Below are 9,383 nucleotides of genomic sequence, written 5' to 3'. Positions count from 1 at the left end.
GGTCCAAAGTTATGCGGTAACATACAAAAAAAAAAAAAAAAAAAAAAATATTCCGACGAACTGATAACCTCCTCCGTTTTTGGAAGTGGGTTAATGAGTACCCCATGAAGAAGAAAATTCTGTAGAATTTAAAAAATGTAAGTCTTGCGGTTCACAAGAACGAATGTGTATTAAAATTTCGCTTATAATCAATTTTAGTTTTTTAAGCTAATAAAGTTAGAAGGGCAAAATTCGAGGTTGTGTTCGATTGCATATTAGTCCTTAACATGAAAAAAAAAATTAAGGATATTCAAAGATAACATTTTTAAAGGAATTTTGCAGAATCTATTCATCCGTATGCATTAAAATATTAATTTTTTTTTAATTCTACAGAATTTTCTCTTTTATATGAGACCCATATTGTTCTTTTTCATTTAACTGAGTTTTTTAAATAATTTTTAAAATTAATCATATCTTTACAATCTGAAAGTATATCAAGCTCAAAAATTCGTATTTTTTCCCCCAAAAAAGCCTTAAAAATTGTAATTCAAGAGTAAGCTACCACAAGTACAGCCGAATGAACAAAGCTTTAACGTAATTATTCATTAAGCATTGCTTAGTACTTAATCGAATGAAAAATATTTTACTACTAAAAAGCCCCTATTTCAACGTTTAAAAGAAGTCAACTGTATATATAATGCACCTAGGCATATGTATACAAATCTATCTAAGTATGTGTTCATGGCCCGACAGCAGCACATTGGTGTAGTCAACGGCAGAACTTTATACCCTGTTGCATTTCTTGAAGCCCTTCAAGACGAGCTTCGAAGCCACTATAGAGGTGGGAAGCTGGCGTGCGGGGCAGGCCTGGCCTTTACAGTTGGGTCGTAGATGGAGGAAGGCATAGGGGCGGCAGTAAAAAGGGCAGCGGGGCTATTAAACAGCAACCTATGAAATAAACAGGCGAATCTCTATATCGATAGTCACAGACTTCGAGAAGTGTGGTGGAATGCAGCGCAGCTTTAGATGTGCTACATACTGGCACAGGTGTACTTCACTTTTGGGTTTCGGGGCACAATGGTGTCGCAGGCGACTAGTAGGCGGACAGGCTTGCCGAAGAAGGTGCGCTTTGGGAAGCCATGCTGATAGAGGAAGTGCTGATTAGCCGAAAGGCGCAGAAGGTGTGAACCGAAGAACAAGGTTGAAAAATGTGCAGGATTATGTGCCGAGCGTTTGACGTCAAACTCATGAAGTATTTGCCTTCCCCTTCAACAGGGAGAACGTTAGACTATTGTTTAGTATTCTAGCTTGATATTGTATAGTTAATAGAAAGAACAAAAGGGTTATTCCATTGTGACTGGTGGGACATTTTAATCCAGAATGTGATCAGTTGTGAATTATAACTATGTCGTCGGAACTTATACAACAGCGAAGGATATTTTTTTTAACATAAAACGATAGCTAATGTATAAAATTGCTTTAACAAAAATATCAAATGATTTCTTAGTTTTATGTAAGCATCATTTGAACGAATGTGACTGGTGGAACATTGAAAATAACTCCATTTTACCCTTGTGCACGCAAAGATGAATTTTAGCCAAAACGCTTAATCTTCACAAACGATGTTTTTGTGTTGTAAAAAAAACGAATTATACGCTTTAGTTTTTAATAAAAATTTGGTTTATATAATCCTCATGGAAATATTAAAAAATATTTACCGTTGTGACTGGTGGGACATCTGCTAATTATGCATGGAATAAAAGTTTCCATAGACAAAAAATACAATTTCTTTTAATTGTTTTTTAATATTTTTTAACAAAATAATAAAATGAAGTAATTTTTTTCATAAAAAATTTAAATTTATATCGTTTTCCTCTTTTACATGGAATGACCCAAAAATAATAAAGTAATGTCAAGATCTATTAACACATTTCTTCATTTGGATTTATCTGCTCAAAAAAAATTCATTACTAAACAGAAGGTAAGGCTAGTACATTTAATGTTACGTTATTTACTTATCAAATTTTAAGACCTTAGCTGGATGTATGAGTCACATCTATAAATGGTACTAAGTTACTAAGAAATACAATTCGTATATTTATAATATTATATGCATGTTCAATTGATCCGTTAACAATACGAGTAATTAATATGTTCTGTAAATCGCTGACATACATATTTATCAATATTGAAATGTAATTTATTTAAAATCAGGTGTCATTGTAATTAATAAAATGTATTTTTTTTTTAATTTATGCGTTGAAATTGATAAATCTATGTCAGCATATCTGAAATTTAGTAGATGATACTATTCAGCAAGAAAAATGAAACGAAGGGTGTAAATGCCAGCTATAATAAATCACATTAACTAGTAGCTCTTAAAAAAAATACGCTGTGCTTAAATTAGCTGATTGGCGCTGAGGCATACAGTCGGAAAAAAATAATTTTTTCAATATTTTTTATTAATTTCACTTTTAAGAGGTGCTGCGCGTTTTTTGAGCATGCGTAAAAAATATTCCAAATTTCATTAAAATTAAAAGCTTTTGTTATATATAAATGCAGTACTCTATCGATCAATAAGTTGTTTTTTTTTGTACGAGTGGTGTAGCAGTAATCTACTTAGGTATACATGTAACTTTTACATTAATTAGTGATATGTAAAGTGAAGGCCTACGGTTTTAGATCCATCATTTGTTTAAGTTAACCTTTGACAAGGTTTAATTTTATTAGATTTTTTCGCTACTATCCAAAAAAGGAGCCACACCTCAAGAATCAACAAAAAAATAATAAAATCATATTTCTTATTATATCTTATCGTACTAATGTTAATAAAAAGAAAAATGAAATGACATTGAAATCGGTAAAGACCTGAAGGACAAGCAGCTTTTTTGAAACAAAGATTATTTCACCACTGTGTGGCATACTAGCAGGCCTGCCAACTTGGCTCAAATAGTGCTATTTTTGGTCCTATTTTACCTCAAATGGCACTTAATTTTTTAATTTGGCACAAAGTGCTAAAATGGCATTTTTGAACTTAACTAAAATTTTCTAATTTCTAAAGATTATTCACCTGGTTAACCTCATTTTGGCATTACCCTTTTGTTTTAGAAATGTGGTTCTTATTTTAATAAATATTTCTAAAAAATCTGAAACTGATTTCTTTAATGTGAACTAAATTTCCATTAAACCATTTCTTCCGTGCTCAAGTGAATTTTTCACCAACTCCAGCCTTATCCTAAAATATTTTCATACTGAATTTTTCCAAAATTAAAATTATTGATTCATGTTCAGGTCGGCTGATGATTCCGCGAATACTTGCTACTTTGTTTTTAAAATACATTTAATATTTAGAATAAAGTAAGCCGCAACTGCTCAATTCTAGTGATCTAAACGGCTTTCTATTTATTGTGAGTCAAAGTGTTTTTTTCCCCACTAAAGCATTTAAAAAATAAAATTTAAACTTGGCGCTTAAACATTTGATATTGCTTGGCCGAGCTTCTCCTCCGATTTGTGGTGTGCGCCTTGAAGTTGTCACACAAAGTGGAGGGATCTACATTTTAGGCTGCCTCCGAACGGCAAGAAGTACACCTAGTTTTGCCATTGCCTACCGAGGGGCTATTTATAGTTATAAGAAAACCCTTGTTTTTTTTTATGCTACCCTTACCACTCGCCCATGACTGCCGGCAAGCAACTTTGATGTCTTAAAAGGTGGTCAAACATTTTTAAATATTTCTTGTTCCTTTTTAAGTCAGAAGAAAATAAAACATTTTCACTTAATCATACACACCTGCTATTATAGCTGCCATCTGGATTGGCAAAATCGATTTGACTGATTATTGTTGCAGGTGTTGTTGTTGTCGTAATGGCAGGAGACGCAGCCGATTTTTCCTCAGCAGGACGAGCCAAGACAAAAGCGAAGAGAACCGCCGATAATAAAACGATACCAAACTTGTACATTTTGCAAAAAATATTTTGAATTTCTATATATTTTTTCACAACCAAAAGCACTATTCAAAAAGATATAATTCACAAGAATAGATCTTTTAATTGTTATAACTTTGATTAATGAACTTTCACACTTCCTCTGTACGAATATTATCCTTTCACATGTGTGGCTTTTGCGATTTTGTAATACGCTTGATTGTCGAAAATGCTATTTAACAACTGGCTGACAGGTACTTAACGTCAGTGCCTTTTTATACACGAAAATTTTCTTGAAGAATCGCAAAATATCGAGTGCGAAGCAAAGTGAAGAACCGCGGTGAATAATGCGAGAAAAAAAAAATAGCGAAAAAAGTGAAGCGGACTCCAATTACCGGCAATGCGTACGTACTTACAAAGGTATGGGTGACTTGCGTGCGTGAGGGTCGGCCGGTGATTGCCTGTGAGAGGCGAGCGCGTGTGTCGGGTTGCGGGCGAGACGAGGGAAAGATGGGCGCGATAGATAAGAGATACGACTATTACAAACAAACAAACAACAAAAAAACTTAAGTGTGTGTAAGCATGTGCGCATGTGTGAATAAATGGCACTAACCGCAAAGGCAAATATTCGCTAACAGTACATACATACATATTTATTTGTACATAGGGGGGGAGTACATACCTAGTAAAACTGTAAGCGCGAAATTAAGCGAAACCAAAGCATAGTTGGTATTGTCTTTTTTTTTCCTATTTGGATTAAATTTATTAACAAAAAAAGTATCTACTCCCTTTTCGTCAAATGTGTTGAAAAGTAAAAAAATGATGCGTAATCTATGGAATCAAGCGTACTTGTGTACATATCGACAAATTATTCAGCAAATTTGTATTCGTCATTCAGGTATTCGAAATTTTGGTTATAAGCGGCCCTAGGCAATTTTTTCGGTTTATGTGCGGCTTGCAATACATAAAAATATTGCCTGATAAAATTTTTTACATTGGATAATTTCAAATCATTGTTTAAGTCATTAAAAATCTTTGATAACATAATTAATTGACCAGTACAAATTGATAACCCAATTTCGGAAGCACGCATACATATAAGTTTTTTGAAAGAAATATGCTGAAAGGTGTTGTTCGTTAACGAGTTATACATTTGTATGTATGTATGTATGTACTTGATTAACTTATGTAAATTAGATGATGTGCACTTTTGCGTATGTGGGTCAGATGTGTAAAATAATAATTGCCAGTGGGAGATGAAAGCAAAAGTTACTTGCCAGCAAATCGAAGCAGCAAAATTTTTGCATGACAGAAAAATTAATCACGTCACAACTCCAACAAAAATTTATAACTAGAGAAAAATGTTCTTTTCCTTGAAAAAAAAAATTTATGTATACATAGAAAAAGTTAACAAATATAAGCTGAATCCCAGCCTGTCATACACAAATAAATTTTGAAGCTTAAGAATATACTAATAAACCCGCACGGCATTAAAACGCCCAAGATAGAATTTTTTAAAAACCTACGAACTATTCCAAATATTAGTAAAGTATAAGCGATTCGAGTTTTATATTTCTTCTATCCGTGCAGCCGTTTCGCATAGCAGGTTTTTAATATTATCAAATTTTAAATCACCCTGTAGCAATAACAAATTTTTAATTTCAAAAAATTAAACTTTATCGCACATCTACAGGGCAAGGTCTTCTTTTCAGGTTATACAATTTATTTTCGAGTAAACTTCTACAAAGTTCAATTTGAGTTCGAAACGAATTTGGTTTAAATTCACTCGGAAGTGGATTGCAAAACCTACCTGAAAGCCTTTTTAAAACCAATTTCGATTGATATCCATCCTTTAAAAATTCGCTTAACTTATTAAATAATTTGAATGCAGGTTATAAAATACGTGGCAACCCTACTAAATATATTTCAGGTATAAAGCCTTTCATACTTCATTACGATTGACACCCATATTTTAATAATTCATTTGACTTTTGAAATAATTTGAATATTTAAACAGGTGGAAACACTCTTCAAACACCCAAAAAATATTCATAGTGTTCAAACTAGAGATTTCATAACACTCTTTCGTTTGACGTCAATATATACACCCAAATTTTAATACATACTTGAATTGGGTAATTTCCCTAATTTAAGTTGAGTGGGATTTTTGAACAGGTGGCAACCCTCCTAAATATATTCCAGAAATAAAACCTTTTCAAAATCATTTCGATGATACCCTTCTTTTAATAATTCATCCAATTTCTTAAATAATTTGAATGCCACTTTATAAACACGTGGCAACTCCCTTCAAATATTCTAAATGTTCAAACTCAAGTTTTTTTTAACACCTTCATATTTCAAATAACTTCCGCAAAAGTTGATCAAATTCGCCACTTAAACAGATGGCACCCCTCTTCAAAAGCAGTTTCGCGCTTAGATATTCTTAAATATTCTTCCCCTAACATTGCAATACATAGTTTAATTAACTGATGAATTAAGTTTTATTTTATTTTTTAAACATGTGGCAACACTACTAAATATAGTTCAGAAATAAAGATTTTTTAAACCCCCCTCGATTGATACCCAACTTACAATAATTAATTCAACTTATTTAATAATTTGAAATGAATTTTTATACAAATGGCAACCCTCTTCCAACATCTCAAAAATATTCTTAATGTTTAAAGGACTCCTTAACACTCTTTCGTTTGACTTTCATATTTTGACATTTCATATAACTTTTGAATGAGTTCAAAATATTTTCAAACTGTCACCTTCTCAGCCCCTTTCGTTTGGCATCCATATGTTGAAACATTTTTTTCTAATTAATTTCCTTAATTCAAATTAATTTGATTTCTTAAACAGGCGGCAACCCTCCTAAAGTTAAGTTAAGGAAGAAAGATTTTCAAAACCATTTCCATTGATACCCATTTTGCAATATTTGATTTTTTTAGATTATTTGAATATACATTTTTTAAAAGGTGGCAACCTTTGTCAAACAAGTAAAACCTTATTGCATATCTGCAGTCCAGTTTTGTAAATAGTCAGAAACAAATTGTAAGATTCACTGTCATTTTCCCCAACGAGAAACGTTTGCTTTTCGTATGTGACAATTGTACCATAGGGTACGTTTTATATGTATGCAAACGTTTCAATTACGTGAAAAATAATTTTTTCTGTAAATTTTCATATCCAATTCAATTAAAAAACATTTTTATTTTTTTTATTCATTGCAGCCATTCGTTTTGTATTTGTTTATTGCATATATGTACATACATAAAAATATTTTCCCTGCACGATTCATTTCGTTTGTTGTTTCGTCTGTAACTACTAAACTACTGTAGTGTACTATCGCCAAAGTGAACTCAGCCGTTTTGTTTCGTATTGTACCGAACTGTTAAAGTAATAAACAAAACGAAATAGTAACATACAATATAGTTTATTTTCGTACACTGGTTTTTATACAACGCACAGACGTTTTGTTCCAAAAAAATCAGTTCGTCGGAATATTTTTTATTTTATTTATTTTTGCTTATGTATGTTACCGCATAACTTTGGACCACGTCAACTGATTTCGATAATTCTTTTTGCATCGGAGAGGTAGTGTCTCAGAGGTGGTCTTCCATACTAGTTTAGATCCGATCATTGGATCATGAAATATATATATATATATTTTTTTTTAAGTCGTTTTTTTTGCTAAAAATTACTTGTTATTATAAAGGTCATAAACGCAACGGTCCCTGGTTTCAACTATGATTTGGAATATATGGAACTTTTTTTTATATTTAGCGAGCTCAGAATTATTTAAATATTTTAAAGTTTTATTTGGGACTTTCCGCGATTTTTCAGGAACTTGTAGATGTAAAAATAAATACATTTAAAACAAAACTGTGCTCTTAATGAATGCCTTTAAAGTTCAAAGTATACCTTACCGGCCATATTCCGCTCACAAAAGGAAATGCGAGCTTCGCTTTATATATTTTTGTCTCAACAAAAAAAAAAAATAAGAAACAAAAAATAATCGCTTTTCTTTCTCAAGCCACAAAATCGAAGACTTCGCTTTTTGCTTTAAAATTCTTACTCGAATTGGTCTCCAGCTACTACCAGCTTTGAACAAATTATTAATGCACTACTAATTTGTTAAGTAAATCACTTTCGGTTTTTACTTAAATAAGTACATACATATTTACAAATCTAAAAAGGTAAGGACTGAGCAAGATTAAGTGGACAATCAGTACTGATTTCGAGACTAGCGAAATGTGACATTCTTGAAAAAATACATACATATAAGTGTTCATAAACATATGTATTTAGGTATGTACGGATTGTAAACATAAGTAAGTGTATTTACTAGATATTCGCCAGATACAAAACGTAATAAATTTATTAGCATATTCATACATCGTTTTTTTTCGAACAAAAATTAGCACTTAGAGCATCTACAAAAGGTTACCTCGAACATTTGCGTGCTTTTCTTGTTGCTATAGTTGAGTAAGTGGAGAAGTAAACTAAATACTATAATAAAGTGCAAAACTTGGGTAATGCATATATGAATGTACGCAAATAAACTGCAGCAGTAAAACGAATGGATTTTACGCAGAAATTGAGAATTACGTACGAGTACGTATACAAATACTTCTATATAAATATTCTCATATGTACGTGATGATGTCTAGTCATAATCGCCAATTAGTAAATTATTATTATTATTTTTTTTAATGGAGTTTTTTGTACATACATACATAGACATAAAATTGCTAATATGTACTTGTAAATATGAAGTCATGAGAAGCTCGTAGTACATAGTTTAAAAACGCTATACTATGTAGAGTATCTAATCAAAAGATGTATTTGAACATATATTGAGGAGTATTCTTGCTTTCGTACGAATAGAATATCATGAAATTTTTCTATCATTTCCTATATAAAAACTTAAAATTTTCAAATTGTACGAAAACAGGAATACGCCACATTATTTTATAGAAAGAGTAAAGCACAAAAATATATAAATAAAATCCAATCCGCAAAAATCGCAGTTTTGACTGGCACGCACACTTTTCTACTAGAGAGAGATTTTTTCGGCCACCGCGGCAGGAGTAATCCGTGAGGATATTGACTCGCACCGCATGCGTCCCTAAAGGACAACGTCCGGTCAGTACGCCTGTAAGAATCGAAGGCTGTAGAAGCTCACTTGACCTCCTGCGGTCAACAACCGGCCAGAAGTACTTCGCAACTTTGCATGTAGGGCATGAACCCATCTGCCCAGGAGCGGGCCACAGGCTGCCAACGGAACTCCTACGCCCTCCCTGTCCGAGGTGATGGGCTCGAGGGTACGCTGCCTAGCCAATTCATAAGCCCTACAATTTTTCCAGTGATGTTACTCTGCCCTGGGATCCAAATCAGCTTCCGACCAGTTTCGATCGTACCATTGGCGATCCCAGCGCTCTGATTGCCGCCTGACTATCAGAGTAGATATTTAACCT

At 32.7% G+C, this 9,383-nt stretch overlaps 2 protein-coding genes across 2 annotated transcripts in view; one reads left to right on the top strand and one right to left on the bottom strand.

Annotated features, from left to right (window-relative positions):
* The window catches only part of LOC108361617 (endocuticle structural glycoprotein SgAbd-4-like), a 5,305-nt gene extending 1,145 nt beyond the window's left edge, over positions 1-4,160 (bottom strand). Inside the window, exon 1 of the mRNA XM_017614269.1 lies at positions 3,767-4,160. Within this exon, the coding sequence (XP_017469758.1) occupies positions 3,767-3,936 (170 nt within the window). The 5' untranslated portion in view covers positions 3,937-4,160. The remainder of the gene's footprint in view (positions 1-3,766) is intronic.
* A 559-nt stretch (positions 4,161-4,719) lies between these two features.
* LOC108361633 (endocuticle structural glycoprotein SgAbd-2-like) overlaps positions 4,720-9,383 on the top strand; it is a 7,564-nt gene continuing 2,900 nt past the window's right edge. The window contains exon 1 of the mRNA XM_017614291.1: positions 4,720-4,745. Coding sequence (XP_017469780.1) covers positions 4,720-4,745 — 26 coding nt within the window. The remainder of the gene's footprint in view (positions 4,746-9,383) is intronic.

Source organism: Rhagoletis zephyria, unplaced genomic scaffold, assembly GCF_001687245.7.
Source record: "Rhagoletis zephyria isolate East Lansing unplaced genomic scaffold, Rhagoletis_zephyria_1.1 Rzeph_scaffold_00806, whole genome shotgun sequence".
NCBI classification, from domain to species: Eukaryota; Metazoa; Arthropoda; class Insecta; order Diptera; family Tephritidae; genus Rhagoletis; species Rhagoletis zephyria.
Note: the sequence above shows the minus strand (reverse complement) of the source record. Positions and strands in the feature narration are given on the sequence as shown.